The 15,898-nt window shown below is 46.7% G+C and overlaps 6 protein-coding genes across 6 annotated transcripts; 2 read left to right on the top strand and 4 right to left on the bottom strand.

Moving 5' to 3' along the window:
• Positions 1-1,278: 1,278 nt before the first annotated feature.
• Positions 1,279-3,234, top strand: BGW36DRAFT_459636 (putative coenzyme A transferase; the record flags this gene model as incomplete). Its single annotated transcript, XM_046222054.1, has 6 exons — positions 1,279-1,546; positions 1,608-1,802; positions 1,858-2,244; positions 2,311-2,655; positions 2,710-2,847; positions 2,898-3,234. The coding sequence occupies 6 exons, from the start codon at positions 1,279-1,281 to the stop codon at positions 3,080-3,082; spliced, it is 1,518 nt and encodes a 505-aa protein (XP_046074173.1). The 3' UTR covers positions 3,083-3,234.
• Positions 3,235-3,826: 592 nt separating this feature from the next.
• BGW36DRAFT_395557 (ribokinase) lies at positions 3,827-4,903 on the top strand (the record flags this gene model as incomplete). Its single annotated transcript, XM_046218054.1, has 1 exon — positions 3,827-4,903. The coding sequence occupies one exon, from the start codon at positions 3,827-3,829 to the stop codon at positions 4,901-4,903; it is 1,077 nt and encodes a 358-aa protein (XP_046074172.1).
• Positions 4,904-4,944: 41 nt separating this feature from the next.
• BGW36DRAFT_425289 (uncharacterized protein) lies at positions 4,945-6,729 on the bottom strand (the record flags this gene model as incomplete). Its single annotated transcript, XM_046220100.1, has 4 exons — positions 4,945-5,672; positions 5,728-6,406; positions 6,463-6,590; positions 6,648-6,729. The coding sequence occupies 4 exons, from the start codon at positions 6,727-6,729 to the stop codon at positions 4,945-4,947; spliced, it is 1,617 nt and encodes a 538-aa protein (XP_046074171.1).
• Positions 6,730-7,111: 382 nt separating this feature from the next.
• On the bottom strand, positions 7,112-9,527 carry BGW36DRAFT_374204 (putative MFS quinate transporter). The gene is made up of 5 exons (XM_046215654.1): positions 9,205-9,527; positions 8,296-9,140; positions 8,111-8,226; positions 7,903-8,047; positions 7,112-7,838 (listed from the first exon to the last, which is right to left on the bottom strand). The coding sequence occupies exons 1-5, from the start codon at positions 9,354-9,356 to the stop codon at positions 7,396-7,398; spliced, it is 1,701 nt and encodes a 566-aa protein (XP_046074170.1). The 5' UTR covers positions 9,357-9,527; the 3' UTR covers positions 7,112-7,395.
• Positions 9,528-10,323: 796 nt separating this feature from the next.
• BGW36DRAFT_357123 (uncharacterized protein) lies at positions 10,324-12,818 on the bottom strand (the record flags this gene model as incomplete). Its single annotated transcript, XM_046213850.1, has 5 exons — positions 10,324-11,916; positions 11,955-12,351; positions 12,425-12,489; positions 12,542-12,675; positions 12,710-12,818. 5 exons carry the CDS (start codon positions 12,816-12,818, stop codon positions 10,324-10,326), a joined length of 2,298 nt encoding a protein of 765 aa, XP_046074169.1.
• Positions 12,819-13,782: 964 nt separating this feature from the next.
• Positions 13,783-15,381, bottom strand: BGW36DRAFT_395553 (permease for cytosine/purines, uracil, thiamine, allantoin-domain-containing protein; the record flags this gene model as incomplete). Its single annotated transcript, XM_046218053.1, has 2 exons — positions 13,783-15,239; positions 15,291-15,381. 2 exons carry the CDS (start codon positions 15,379-15,381, stop codon positions 13,783-13,785), a joined length of 1,548 nt encoding a protein of 515 aa, XP_046074168.1.
• Between the last annotated feature and the right edge of the window lie 517 nt (positions 15,382-15,898).

Raw genomic sequence — 15,898 nt, 5'->3', positions numbered from 1 at the left:
GTTCGTTTGCGATGAATTGGAGCTCTATTTCAATCTGGCTCAGTTGTCTCTCCGAAAGATCGTGCAAAAGTTCCCCTGGCGATGCAAACATTTGAAGAACAGGGTGAGTAATTGTCTATTGAGATATGTCCTAAATATCTTTGTGGTGTCTTGTTTAATAATATAAAATATATCAAACCCGCGTCTATACTTAATCACCTAGTCGCAGATGGTCGAATGGGATTCTAGCTATCGGCAAACTTGTACGCTTCTATGAGTGGGCAGGTGAATTGGCGATCTGGCATGGCGCTATTTATTTGGTGATCGGGCGTTTGAGGAAGCGGATGGGTCAATTGGGAGAAAATATGATGATTATGTTCCTTATCCCGCAGGTGGTGGAAAATAATACTGAGACAATGACATTCCTGGTGGTTTGGGCTTCAATGATCGTCATTCTTGGATAGACGACAACTTTGCATTTATATATCCTTCTAGAATGAGGATACCTTTCATAGTGAAGAAATTTACTGTGACATCGCAAGCTCCCAGCTTATCCAATTTCATGGCGACTTTAAATGTGCTTGATCAGATTTAATAAATCTGATCACGTCTATTTCTCTCTGGACAGCCCCTTTAAATTATCAATTTGATATATTCACTACCGTCAATAACGATGGCTAATACACAAGAAGTTTAACAGCTATATAGGAAACCATTATTGAAAAAGCCTGCGAGCGGCAGGCGCTGCATTTGTGCTTACTGAGGCATCTATTCACAACCCGAACGGGAAATAAACCCTAATTAGGAAGGCCATGTCTGAGGTTGCCAATGCATCAATTATGGTATGGGCTCTAAAATATCTCTCGAGAACTCATAATTAAGGTGATGAAAATAATAAAAATAATCTTTTGAACAGATTACATGATGATACAGCCTTAGCAATATTAACTCCACAAAGTAGAATTGGTTGCGGGGGCAGTACGGGTATAGCGGGAATACAGGGTACCAGTGTGGGTGTACCTTTTTGTAGTGTTAGTATGTAATTAGTTGCAGCTGAAAGTCGAGATTATCCGTCTATAAAATTACTGATAATGGCAACAATTGCTCACTATATGAGCGTTGGTTGCAGCGGATAATAGCTGTTGTCCCTTAGCCGACACCACAGCCGAAAAGTGTCGGATACCGCACCATCGGTCTACTATTCACCCGGTTAACAGTCGATCTACTATTTCTTCCTTGCTCTCTTTTTCTTCTTTCTTCTTTCTTATTTCTTCTAACGAGACTCTCTAATAATCAACAATGAAGGTCAAGACCCCTGGCCCTTCATTGTTCCGTCCGCTATGGCGGCGCGACTTCTCGTCGTCGGCCTCACGGCGAGCCATCAACAAGATCGCACCAAGCGCCCAGGAAGCTATCAAAGACTTGGAAGGCTCGTCTATGATTCTTGTCGGCGGATTCGGTTTCTCCGGCGTGCCCAGCTCGTTGATTAATGCTGTCCGCGATCGTCCTGAGCTTAAGGACTTTACAGTCGTCTCCAACAACGCTGGCATGCCTGGTGTGGGTTTGGGTGAGTACTGATTAACATAACATGTCTTCGTAGATACAATTTCAGGAACTGACCAAAATAGGGCAACTTCTGGAATCGCGACAGATTAGCAAGATGATTGCGTCGTTCATTGGCGAGAATAAAGTTTTTGAGAAAATGTACCTCGAGGGCGACCTTGCCCTTGAACTTACTCCGCAAGGCACAATCGCGGAAAAATGCGCTGCTGGTGCCGCTGGTGTCCCTGCTTTCTATACCCCCGCTGCATATGGAACAATCGGTACGAATATCAGTGTAATACACAAAACGTAGTTTAGAAAGCTAACATGGGGCAGTTCAAACCGGCGAATTGCCCGTGCGCTACAACAAGGACGGCACAGTAGCCGAAAAGTCCAAGCCCAAGGAAACCCGCGAATTCAATGGCAAGAACTACGTCCTCGAGGAATCATACTTTGCCGATTATGCATTCGTTCGCGTGGCCAAGGCTGACAAATTTGGAAACTGCCAGTTCCGTAAAGCGCAGAACAACTTCAATGAGGCAATGGCAAAGAATGCCAAGGTTACCTTTGTTGAAGCCGATGAGATTGTTGAAGTGGGCCAGCTCTCGCCTGAGGAAATTCACTTGCAGGGTGTCTATGTGAGCAAGGTTATTAAAAGCACGGAGGAGAAGAAGATTGAGAAACTCACGTTTGCTAAAGACCCTAATGATTTGCTGAAAGCTGGTAAGTCTAACGATTCGATTGAGCGAGCCATCGTTGAAAAGCTGTATCTGATTATATATCGATTAGGCTCCGGTGATGCTGCTGCCAGACGCGAGCGTATTGTCAAGCGCGCTGCCAAGGAATTCGAGGACGGCATGTATGTCAACCTAGGAATTGGCATGCCTCTCGTCGCCCCGGCCTTTCTCCCAGAGGGCATTGAAGTCATCCTGCAGTCTGAAAACGGTATTCTGGGACTCGGCGGCTACCCGCAACCCGGCGAGGAAGATCCTGACTTGATCAACCCTGGCAAGGAAACCGTGACTTTGGCTAACGGCGCATCTGTCTTTGGTTCTCACGAAAGCTTCGGCATGATCCGCTCGGGTCGTATCGATCTTACCATGCTGGGTGCTCTGCAAGTCAGCCAGTATGGCGGTACGTCTTACCTCCCATTTACCATTTCATGCAAGCTAATTATTGATAAAACAGATCTGGCAAACTTTATGCTCCCCGGAAAAGTCAAGGGAATCGGGGGTGCCATGGATCTCGTCGCAAACCCGAGCAAGACCAAGGTTGTAGTGACCATGGAGCATGTGGATAAGAAGGGCAACCCAAAGATTCTTCCTGGTAAGTTCCTACCATAGCCTGCTCTATTCTGTTCATTCTAACGATAGCAGCCTGCACATTCCCTCTCACTGGGCCGCTCTGTGTCTGGAAGATCATCACTGATCTCGCCGTGTTTGACGTCCACCCCACTGAGGGCCTCACACTGAAGGAAGTTGCTGAAGACGTAACTGTTGAGGAGATCGCGAGTAAGACGGCAGCGCCGTTTAAGGTGGCTGCTCTTTTGAAGAGGTTTTAGTGAGGATCTGGTCGATGTACGGCGTTTGGAATATGAATATAGAACGGGTAAAATAAATGGAGTTTACAGGTAATCGTATGTTCGTGTAAGGGTAGCATGCTAACATGTATTCGGATATCGGCAAAGGTACATGTAATTAGTATTTCGAGTAGCATTTGGCTGGACTCAGGGCTTGCCTCTGAACGCTGCATAGTGATTACTGTATGGCGGTACTGAATAGCTCTCGGCATTTTAACACATTTACTTCTCAATTGGCGAATGGATATATGAATCACTGGCTTTCTTTCTAGTGTCAATGAAACCCTGTTTAATTACTATGTATATATGTATAAGCCTGGGGTAATTAGGGCTGCGCGGGCCTGTGGCTGGCGAGCCCATCCGCTAGCTCGCCCACCGTCTTCTCTGATCCGTCGTCATCCATAAATCAAGTAGAATATAAAATGCTGGAAAGACCAATTCGGAAGAGACTGTGGTTTACACCCCATCGGCTTACCATTTGCGGAAGTTGCGGAAGACATAGCCTATGGTTTCCGTATTCGGACACACTGAACTTTCGTCAACATTAAAACAGAGTCTATTAAATAAATACGTAGCAAAACGATAAAGTAAGAATTTTATTCGCGATTATTACATATCATTCATCATTAATTTCCTCTCCTTCAACTCCAGCAATAATCACTCTGAGCAGCCATACATACACGCATATACTTCCGTCATAATCAAGCGAACAATATACACATCAAAATGTCTTCTCACATATGCGTTGTCGGCTCATTGAACGTCGACTTTACAGTCTCTACGCATCGGTGTCCCGGCCCTGGAGAAACAATAACGGCCAGATGCCTCTCGGTGAGCCCTGGTGGAAAAGGTGCGAATCAAGCCGTCGCTTGTGGTCGAGCGTTGTTCGCTTCTCCTTCTTCTTTGCAGAGTCAACAAGATGTCACCGTAAGCATGATTGGAGCCGTAGGCTCTATGGATGGACATTATCCAAACCTAATCCAGCCTATGTTGGAGAAATCCGGTGTGGACACGACGGATGTTGACGAGCGGATTGAGAGCCAAACCGGATCCGCGACAATTATTGTCGAAGATGCGGCTCATGGTGAAAACAGGATACTGGTGGTTCCTGGTGCAAACCATGAAGGAATGAGGAATGTCCAGAGGATCATTACTACTATCCGAGACAGACAACAGCAACGGCAACTCGATGCCCCGAACGTAATCATCTTGCAGGGAGAGATTCCAAGAGAGACCGTGTTGCGACTCTTAGAACATTTTAATAATAATAAAGAGTGCTCGACGCATATTGTTTTCAACCCCGCGCCCGTATTTCCAGAAGGTGTCCCTCTCAGCGCTCTAGCACGCACCAGCGTTCTCGTCATGAACGAGACTGAAGCCGCGCAAATGGAGAGGTCAATTCTCGGAGACAGGTCTTCCGCCACTAATCTGACATTAGAAAAGGATGAATTCATGTTGGAAGAATTAGCGAAAGGCTTCCACGAGGTTGCTGGGGTCCGGATTGTCCTCATCACACTTGGGGCTAGAGGGGTATATTTCTCGACTAGCACCGGTCGAAAGGGGATCGTGAAAGGTGTACCAGTGCAGAATGTAGTAGACACCACAGCAGCCGGAGATACCTTCGTCGGTTATTTTGCCGTCACTTTCGCTCGGTTTCTCGGAACATCCTCAGCAAAATTGGAGGATTTTGATATGATAATCGAGCAGGCGGTGCGAGAGGCGAATTCTGCGTCAGCAGTTTGTGTACAGCGACAAGGTGCAATGCAAAGCATTCCCTTCGCGTATGAGATCAAAAGTGAATAGAGGTAGATCGGTTATTTCAAAATATAAAAGGTTCGTTTTCATCACGAAACTTCGTCTTCATCGCGCCGTGACATGTGGATTTTTGATTTGATAGATTCTATTTCTTGTTCCAAACTGATCCCAGTTATTGCTGTTATTCTTCGGAGCTGGTCTAGCAACTCCAACTGCTGCGATTTGTGAGTCATTCCTCTTGCGATTAATAACAGGCCTGCAATCAGTATTGGGTCCCATTGTCCAACAGATTCATTGCTTGTTGCAATGCCAGCGATGGACTGGGAATGCCAAGTAGGTGATGTGACGCCCCGAGGCCCTGGCAAGGTCTTTAGATAACGCGGCCTATAATTTAGAAGTAGAAGAGACGTAATATGATAAATGGCGTTCGCAACAAGAGCGAGAGGAGTAGTATAAATTAGGACTGGAAAAGAAGAGGTTGTCGAAGGATCAATCTGCTTGGCATCTAGACCTCGGATCTCTAGAATGGGTTGCACTTGCACCGGAAGCGCCTTGTACCATTTCTGGCACTCGGTCCATAGATATGTCCATCGCGACAAAGGCCTCGATTCCTGTGATGATTCTAGGAGCTCTGCCTGCTCTACATCAAGCCTGCAGTCTGACGGGTCGCGTCCTTGGAATATCAAATAGAGAGTCTCGCCTAGAAGGAAATGAACACGTTGGTATATGCTTCTGACCGACTGTGGCTGTGAATTTTGTACGAAAGAGAAGGATGGCGTCTGTGGTGGTTGGGAGAAGATGACGGATGCAGCGAGATCTTGAACACCAATAATCAGCTTGTTGGATAGAGCCATTTCGGCTGGACCACTTACCAACTTTGAAAGCCATCCAGAATAGGGGTTCCTTGAAATCATCTTCAAGAGTAGGCTGGACGATGATATCGGCCAGGCTGCCGAGTAGATAATCCGACAATTTCCGCCACTGAGATGGACCGGGGGAGAAGAAGTCTTGCATGATCAGAAAGGTGTATCCGAGTCGTCTTGTAAAGCGGTTTTCTTCCACAGCTAGGCTATTCTCAGCCTCACTGCGGAATCGGCGACTGTCGGCCAGATCCTCATCAGCCCCAGCAGATACGACTAGCGATCTTTGATAAGCAGCAAGCGCAAGAATCGACGCCAGCAAGGGCCGGTTGTTCCTAGCGGAGATCATACAGTTCAGTCCAAATGAGGATCCAGGGTCACCTACATCCATGCAGGGAGATATGTTGTAGCGAAAATGGCGCAGCAAGCCTGTTTCAACATCCAGGGTATAAGCTGGAAGTAGTCCACCGCCACTTCTATGAGAAATTGAAGCATTCCTTTGATTCAGCAACAACGAGCCAGAATCATTCGTGTTCGTTAAACCATCATGCCGTCTGTTCTCCTCGATATGGGGAGTCAATGGATGGGAAATATCATTTTGGCCTGGTGTTGAAGCCGGGGTGTATTGTAAGTCATCACGGCCCCGAGACGAATGAGACACAAACGGGGCATTGTTGGTATGATTGATAAACTATTTATTTCCATGTTGGTTACTTTCATCGACAACTCTGGTTCGACTGCTCTTACCCTGATTGTGTTTCCATTCGACTGCACGTCCGACGGATTCACAGCAGGCACGAAGGTTACTTTTGAAGGGTATTTACAAGTAAATCCTTTTGTTTCGCAATTTGCGCAGCAAGGCTTTTGTTCGTCGCCTTGTTGAATGGGCAGGTCAGTAATAATCCCACTGAAGAAAGGCTCTGTATGCTTACATTTCCTTCTGCGTCTCCGACAGGTCAAGCAACCAGTACGGACGCGCTGTTTCCCGGGTTGAGTGGTTCTCTTGGCAGGCATTGTAATATGCGTATATTGCCTGACACATTTCGGTCGCTTGGGAGTTTGTTTCCAAGCACTGGTGGAAGAGACAGCCAAAAGAAGGCGGTTGAGCCTCTGTATCCCGAAACTGGACTAGTCTGTTTCAATATTAGGACGAAGTGGATATCGGAAGTCGCCGACGCAACTTGATTGGTTAAGGCTAAAAATTTCTCCATATAGTATCACGTAAATTATTTGCCACTAGGCCCAATCACAAGAGAAACTCAGAAAGAAGAGCGAGTGTATTTTCATTGGCTGGACCGGGTGAGCTACGTAGGGTTAGGGTTAAGGTTAATTCCCGATTGCCAGGTAGAAAGAAGAAACAAGTAGGGATTTTCATTAGAACCTTATTACTGGCCGCAGGAGAATCTAATTCCAAGGACTGTCAAAGAATCAAGGTTGTTGTGAACTGGGTGTTATGGGATAAATCTGAAAGGGGAACAAGCAGATATTCGATAAGATTAGCTGACTTGCTCAAGTACGCACGAAGGGGAGAAAACTAAGTACGCAAAGCCCTATCTTAGGGGTTGACAAAATCGATCAAATTCGTCGGGATCTATAAAATAAAAAAAGCAGGCTACCTAAAATTGAAACTTCATCTCCTTCCTTCACTTAGCATTCTCCGATAGTTATGAGTATATCATCTTAAATTTGTTCAACATGGTTCTCCTGCTGCATCATGACTTTCTCCAGCCCATCGCTGATTCCTGCCCTGCTTTCTAAAAGAGCCGTCAAACCAACATCACGCTGAGCCTGGCGGAGCAGCTCTGCGTCGCGTTCGCCTGTATGGCTATTGAACACACGATCCATTTCTTCGAGCGTCGCGTTCTTAGTCTCCGGGAGGAAGAAATAAACCCAGAAAATCCCAGCAAGAAGGAAGACTGCGAAGAAGATATATGTGCCCCATTTCCACGCCTGCAGCATCGGTGGCACGAAGAATGCGATCGCGAAGTTGTTGACCCAGTTGCTGGAAGCGCCGATCGACGCTCCTTTGGCGCGGATGGAGAGAGGGAATATCTCAGACACAAGGGTCCAAGATACGGGACCCCAGGTGGCTCCGAAACCGGCGATGTATAGCCAGATCAGTGCTAGAAAAAATAGTGGTAAGTAACAAACTCTTGTGATCGAACATAAGATGAAGCTGTGACTTACCGACTGCTGTCCATCCGCCTGCCACATGGGCTGGCCAGTCATTGCGGAATTTGGCTACAATCACGCCGACAATCACCATGCTCAAGAACATGACTACAGAGCCAACTAGAAGCATAGGCTTGCGACCAACCTTATCAATGATCAACTAATAACTATCAGCATATCTCTTCGGCAAGAAATAGTAACAGGCTTAAAATGGCGGACTGACCATAGCTGGTACGGTGCTGACAAGAAAGACGACCCCAGTGACACCGGTCGCCAAAAGAGCAGTTGTCCCACCAGTTAATCCAAGGCTGACGAAAATATTGGACGCATAGTAGATGACTATTATAATCGCGTTAATAAATTTCCTACACCTGGGGCGGAGGGAAATGCTGAAAACAGCTTACTTACTAGCATCGATTCCACTCCACTGCTGGAAGAACATAATCAACCAGGCTGTGCACACACGTTTAAAATTATCCATTGTTCGGACACAGTTTGCGTACTGCGCAATCTGAATGCGGATCAATCCTTTCTCGGCGGTGCTGGGGAAAGCCCTTTTTTCAAACAATGCCTCGGCCTTGATCTCCAGGAATTCCATCTGTACCAAGTCATCCTCTGCGGGCAACTTTCTCACCCAGGCCAATGTCTGAAGAGCCTCTTCCTCGCGACCAACTTTGACAAGCCATCGGGGAGAGAAAGGCATGAACCAAATGCCACAAGCAAGGGCAACGGCGGGGATCCCTTGAATGATAGATGGTAAGCGCCAAGCAAGATCAGATTGTGTTTCGCCAGTGCCACCGATGTAGTTGCTTCCATACCCAACCCAAAAGGAAAGCATGATGCCTAAGATAGTCGCAAACTGATAGAAAGAAACCAACAGCCCGCGCATCTCAGGTGCTGCTAGTTCAGCATTGTACAATGGTCCGACTCCACTGAACAGTCCAACACCAACACCGGTGAAGAAACGTCCTGCGTATAAAAGCGACCCAGTGCCTGCCGATGCGCCAACATATAGGTAGCTCCCCAGAATGACCCAGCAGCACGCCGCAAACATGGTGTACTTTCGTGAAAATATCTCTCCACATATTCCTGCTGAAAGGGATCCTAGAATGCCGCCCAACTGCAGGACTGAAGTAAGCCATCCAGTGGCCGAGGACGAATCCACTATCGAAGGGAAGTTTTCTTTAAACCGATACATCACTAAGGACTGCCCGAGAACGCCTTGCTGGTAGCCATATTCTAGACCGCCGAAACTGTAGAATCAAAGTCAACCACTAAAGATCCGTAGGGTTCCTGCTTGAATGAGAAAAGTCTTACGAGGCGAAAAAGGCAATGAAGAGGACTTTAGGGTTGTCCCTTAACGATTGCCACAATGACTTGGTTGCCAGCTGTGCTCGCTGCCTCGAGTGACTTGGCTGTTGGGCGACAGACGCCTCGACATCAGGCGACGCAGAGTCAACGCGGGCCATCTCAAAACGTATCGTCAAAGGCAAGTTGCAGTTTTCAAATTCTGGAAGAGAGCGATCTACTTGATAAACACAATAATTTGAAGTTAATAAAAGTGAAGAAAATGGAAAATAAACAATTTCAGTGTTGGGACATGAATTTATATAAATTTCACGTCAACAAGAAAACCTCGTGGGACCTAGAATCTAGCCCACTTTATTTTTTTTCCCGGAGAAACCTAATTCTAAATGTGGAGGACTTTCTTGCATTTGCGGAGAGATCAGCGAATACACTAACAAGTCAAGCATTTCAAAACAGAAAAATGTTCTGGCCGTAGCCTCGGGTTTCCCATTCGGTCAATTTTGAGGTGTTAGTATGGGGCCAACCCCGCAAGCTACTAGTCCCCAAAAGGAACCCAGAGGCTACGGTTTTATTTTTTAGCGTAATGGATGCATCTTTCCCCGCCTTGTAGGCTGTTAGAAACGACGCCACTGTGCGCCTCCTACTAAGAATCAAAACCCTATTGAATGAAAGAAATGAATCATACAGCTTTAGGAGACAGTGGTTCTCCCCGACTGCATGTCGGTACTAGCACGTCGTTTATTTGCAAAGATTCAAGGACGCAGAAAGGTTGTGGCTACTACGGTCGTATTTGCGCCCAGGAGTTATTGACTATTTAAATAATACGCCACGGAGCTTGCAGCCGTCAGATACGGTATGTGGCACCCTGCTATCGGAAATAGCCGTTGCTCATAAGAACACGAGTGTAGTGTTGCACGAAATAGTATGGGAAAACATGGAAGAACACGAAATTGTTTAATGCTAGTCGTCCTATCTGTGGGTTGAGTATCTCCGTTATGAACATTTCTATCAAACATACGATAATGCCACGCTGCATACTGTGATGCGGAGAAAGGTTTAATAACATCTATCATATAGAAACATGTATGAAGACCTTGGATGCCAAATATCCGTAATAAAACCGCTAGTTCAAATGGCAGACAAGATTTCACCAGGCTCATAACCCCAGGCATGTTCAAGATCTCGCAATCGCCACAAAGCACCCCATCCGGTCGTAGTCTCGATCGTTCTAAATAGCCGGGCAACCTCCAGATGCTCGTCCCAGTGCGTCAGGAGTTTTCCAGCAATATACAACGGCTGAATAGCATTAATCAGATTCCCACTATGCGGATTCGTCAATGATATTCCGCAGACCCGTCTGGCATGCCAGATAGCGGAGCAGTATGGATTAGACGACAGCAAGGGTATATCTACGGGTTTTATTTCCAGCATCATGATACACGCGGTATGATACAGTTGATTCCCCGAGATAGCCGCCCAATGTGCGAAGAGAATATCGGGGAAAGTCTGCTCGCCATCCATTGATGTAGTCTTGACTGGCAGCATGGCTGTATGACGATGTTCTCGCCAGAATTGTAGTTCGTCCCAGAGTCGCACCCATTGCTCGGAAAATGGTCTTGGATCATCTTGGTCCACTTCGCCGAGCTCCACGTACCTCGATCGCCGGCAGGTGAGATTGCATGTCTTGGTGCAGAGATAGACAGCCCAGTTAGCACGCATATCCGGCGTAGAGGAACCGTTCTCGTAGAATAGATCTCGAATTATTTCTTCTTTCCTATCTGGAGAAACACCGGCAGTGGCCTGCTGAGGAACCCATTTATCAAGAGGAAGCACTGTGCTTTCCGTCCCGTCTGAGATGATTGCACCGCACAGTTCCATTCGTGCATAGCACCAGAAGACCGCCTGCAGATGGCCACCAGAAAACCCGTTGACGATATACGAGTCGAATAAAGCCGCACATCCCTCGACGTGGCGCCTCCAGCCGCGGGCACTGACGGACATCAGCTCCATACACGCAAGGATACAAGCTGTCATAAGCACATTCGGGTCTCTCGTCTGCAAATAAGGAGATAGTAGCCGGATTGATTCTTGGTAAAGCTCTAGACTATCGCGACAGTTTTCGAGGCACGCCTTGCGCTCGGACTGGCGTGCTGAAAAGGCCAAGATGGCATACAAAAGCGAAGGCGACTTCTGCGCAAGAATAGGGATTTGCACGCCGAAATGGCTATTCTCATCGAATTTATCGAGGTGAGGTGCACATTCAGTAATCCAGTTTTTCAAGTAGTAGATCAGTCTGGCTTTGGGTATCGGCACCTGTGCCGAGTCGAAGCTTCGTTTCCAGAACCCTGATGCGGCTGCCTCGACCAACTCGGAGCCTGTTCCTGTGGGAGAGGGACATCTGCTAGGAGCACGACTCGCCACGGCTGTGAATAGAACATATCGAAGTTCTTCCTGTAACTGTCTAAACCGCGGGTTTGCTGCATACGCGTCGGGGCTGGAGAGCGACGTGTGCGAGACATAATGGTGGGTTTCCTCGGCAGCGGAGCCAGCGGTGTCAGCACCGTCCATTGCAAATGCCGCCAAATCATTCATATTGGCTACAGAATTGCATTTTGTGGTATCACATCCACTAAACACAGATGGGTTGGTGGCCAGTAGTTGGCAGTCTACAGAGATATTTGATAGAGATCCGGATTGAAACTGCCGATTTCTTCTCCCGTCCTGTCCAATCAGGAAGCCCTCTGACTAATTTAAGTTACAGGCTTCAGCCCATCCACGAGCGCGATTTTAAAAGTCATTTTAGCGGTCATGTAAAACGTGAGACATGCTGGAGGCTCTGTTAGCTGGAAATAATTTTCTGTCTTTATTGATACTGCATCGATGGAGTAGCTAAGGAGGTAAGCCAGACAGTTAAGTGGCGTGCAAGCCCTAAGTCGGAAGCACTCATAATTTTCTCTACGAACAATCATTACCGCCGAAGGACTCAGTCGCTGCGTCCAAATGTGAAAGGGAGAAGCTAAGTTCGATTCATTAGCACTCCTATTAGTTTCCATCAAGACATGGTTACCTAGTACCTCGTTCATCGTCCTCACTGTGTACTGGCCGTCCCTACCGTACATAAATACCGGGAAAGACGAGGGAGTGAATTCGCTCATGCTAAAAACAGAGTAAGCCATCTGATATTATTAAAAGAATTGAGCACACAAACAACTGCCTGCACTTTCCGCACGGGGATACGCCAGGCTTAGTGTCTGACGCGACCGCGATTGCCTTGAAATCATTATGTCCGGCCACCTGGAGCGGTCAATATTGCCTTAGAAGCTGTCACAAAGAGGCCAGGGCATACAATTGCTTTTCCAAAGGCTATTTGTTCCGCGCACATTCCCACCGGCGAGGAAGCATTTTCGACATTTGCGCCGTCTATAAACTGGCCAGACCGGGTGAGAATACATGCCCCAACACGGAACTTTGAATAAGGGCCTAATCTACTGTTAAAATACCGAACTCATTATACCGGGGAATTGAGGTGGAGTATTACAATAAGCAGTAGCTTTTGCACCGGCGGCCTTGGAGAAGAGAATCTCTAGTTCTTTGGCTCCGAGCCCGTGGTAGTCAGAGGCCATTTTTGATTGGTGAGTTAGCAACTTAAGTGAGTATCGTCAATGGGCCTGAAGGAAGGTGGGAAACCCCGCCATTAAATCGAGCTCAGTCAAAATTCGATCAGAGGGAGACGAGAAGCATTGGATCGTAGCTCAACCATGTCGCTTTAGCTGACCCTTACGGTTCGGAATTATTCAAACTTTAAATCATGGACATGCGGAAGTACGGAATAATAAGATAAAAGTTCTTTTTTCTCACTCTTCGTCGATTCAATAATGCAGGTCGGTAGAAAAGAGGCACCCAAGAAGCCAACTGCGCTCGTTGGGAGACGAAAAAGACCTCACATTTGGAACCTACACCTTCGTGAGGGACTCTAGGTTGGCCTGACAGACAGCATCTCCAGTCTCTTGCTCTGTATGGACTTTCTGCCCCAGAAGAAAATAGCGCGTTACGTGCGTAGCCTGAGCGCTTGTTGTGGTCCATATGCTTTCTCCTGACATGTTTCGCGGTATTATTTGGCTTCGTATCTCATTCGGAGACCATTTTCCACATCTACTCTAATTCTAATGTAGTGCAGCTATTTTCACTACATATGTCGCTCTCGTGCACTCTTCTATTCTTTCCCTAACTAGAATTTGAAAAATTCTGATTAAAATGAATAAATACTTTAATAAAATGGGAATATATGTAAACAATGATGATGTTTCATATATCAAAAAGTAATAAGGGTGTTTTAATGAGTTTAATATAAGAGTTTTGCCATTATTACATCCCTATTCTGCCAAAGCATATGATATTTACTGAGATAGGATACAAGGCTGGCTTATACTTGAGATGGCTTAACATCTGAAATCGTTGTATGTGAAGGAAACTCGGCTTTTCGTAAGGGGAAACATCACACCAACTGCATTTATAAGATATAAGATCACTTGATTGTTGAGCAAGATATTAAGGACCTTACGGATATTTCACCAATGTATACGACTCTCACCTTCCTATAGCTTTCTTTTCCAACCACCGTGCCGGGATAAATACCACGACAGTAACCAGGAAAGTAAGCTCATTCGCCACATCCCCCCCATTCGTCCCAATCAATTTCCCTAACGGACCCATATACCATGTCTGAACCATGCCCATGCACCATGCAACAATCCCTATTAGGAAAGCTGCAGAGGCGGCTATTCCAACTGGCAATGCGTTCGAATCATTCCACGCTTCGAGGTCATAATTGGAAAAGTCGCCACCGCGGAACACAAAGTGCTCCATTAAGACTATGGCGAAATAACTCGTGCACCAATACCCGAGTATGCCAAGGAAATTTTGTAGGTATGCATTTAGCTGTTGTCGACCACCGAGTGCAAGCGCAAGGACAATCACAAAACAGAAGACCGTCCAGATAAGGCGAGGTATCTTGGCGAATGGGCGAGCTAGCTGTTGGAAAGAGATAGCGGAGCTGTAAAGGCTGATGATATTGGTGTTGATTCCCGACAAAACAAGTAATGTCAAAAATAATTTAGACAACCCACGTGGGTGAAGAATCGCTTGGATGAGATAGCCCACCCCATCATTTTCATAGGTGGCTCGCCAGTCTTCTCTGCTGTTCAAGGCAGCCGCTGCAACTGCACCGGATGCCATGGCAATGGAAGTCGGGATAGCGATTCCGAATGTCGTTGCCAAAAAGACTCCCACACGATTAATATTGGCAGGATAATGCACATAATAGTCGGAAGCAATGGGGCACCATGAGCAGCTGGAGCCGTAGACAATTGCGATCAAGTTGAGAACCGCACCAGATAACTCTCCAGATCCGAGAGAAGGACCATTATTATCTGCATATTCCCCGGACTGGGCGAATATCACTGCGAAGATAATCAAGAAGATGAGCCAAGCATAGCGTTCATAGACAAGCACGGCCTTGAGCCCAACGAAGCTAATGAATAATGCAACCACCGCAAGGACAATGATTCCCACAACAAGACTGACATGACCGTCAGCGACTGCGGTCAAAATGCCACCACATGTAATGCAGGCCACAGCAGACCAGCCAATCTGGACTAGAGCATTTAGTGCAGCAATGACTTTGTTCGGCCACCACCCAAAACTATAGCGACTCACACTAATTTGACGCAAACCTGTGGCGGCGCCAAATATAGCCGAAAATCCTGTGACAGCAGATCCTAGTACTGATGAAAAGAAGATGACAAATATTGCTTGCTGCAAAGTTAAACCCAGCTCCCAGCCCAGAAATCCCGATGCGAAGCAGCTCGCATTCATTGTGCCACTCGCCCACAAGAAAAACATGTTCAATTTCTCATGCCATTTGACGGGCAGTTTATCCTCCGGCCGTTTGCGATCAATAGCATTTGACTCAATTCCGAACTTCTGGTCGAGCTTCGCTTCGAGATTCTGCAGTCGCCAGAGAAAGCCGTCTTTCGCTTGAATGACTTGTGAGCTCTCAATAAACTGCTCCGTGGGTTTAAAAACTCCGCTACTACCTATTCTAGATGCCACGAAAGCGGAGTCGGTAGAGTCCGAGGCGGTTGCTTCGACATCGTAACGCATAGAAGATCGAATACCCGCTGACATGGTGCTTATTGGGAAAGTATGTATATGAGCGCGAGATGTTGAATGGAGCAAACACCACCCGGGTTGCCAGCGGAATAGAAATACTATATCTTTCTGGGTCAAAAGACATCTCCGCACCTACCTAGGGCAAGAATAGTTTGCCTACTGAGCATGTTTGTCGAATTTGAGTTTGCAAGTTATACTTCCTCGGATTTACAACTATTCGTACCACAGAAGATGCCAGCCTCACACCCCGGAGTGGAGCGACGAGTACAACGGTTGTCGGCGTTTGGGCAAAAGGTTATCCTAAATCGGCATGCGAGCCTATGACCCATCTACAATCGAGTGGAGAATAGCTGTATTTTCAGTAACTCGATGTAGTACAAACCACCATCCGTAATCCTATTCCAACAAGGGAGGCCCTTCTGTAAAATCATTTGGTCGGATAGGTCCCGAATTTTTGGTTTGGTTTTCCCTAAGGCAGTGGAATTCGCACCTGATGGTATTAATACGAAGCCGTGTAACGGTCTTACCAGTA

This window comes from Talaromyces proteolyticus (genome assembly GCF_021365285.1).
Source record: "Talaromyces proteolyticus strain PMI_201 chromosome Unknown BGW36scaffold_4, whole genome shotgun sequence".
Taxonomy (NCBI): Eukaryota; Fungi; Ascomycota; class Eurotiomycetes; order Eurotiales; family Trichocomaceae; genus Talaromyces; species Talaromyces proteolyticus.
Note: the sequence above shows the minus strand (reverse complement) of the source record. Positions and strands in the feature narration are given on the sequence as shown.

Bases quoted from the DNA above. Each gene is read 5' to 3' on its own strand.
- BGW36DRAFT_374204 (XM_046215654.1), bottom strand. From the start codon at position 9,356: ATGGCCCGCGTTGACTCTGCGTCGCCTGATGTCGAGGCGTCTGTCGCC. The intron at 8,048-8,110 runs GTCAGTCCGCCA...GATAGTTATTAG, and splicing joins TCAGCACCGTACCAGCTATG to TTGATCATTGATAAGGTTGG. The intron at 7,839-7,902 runs GTAAGTCACAGC...TATTTTTTCTAG, and splicing joins AGGCGGATGGACAGCAGTCG to CACTGATCTGGCTATACATC.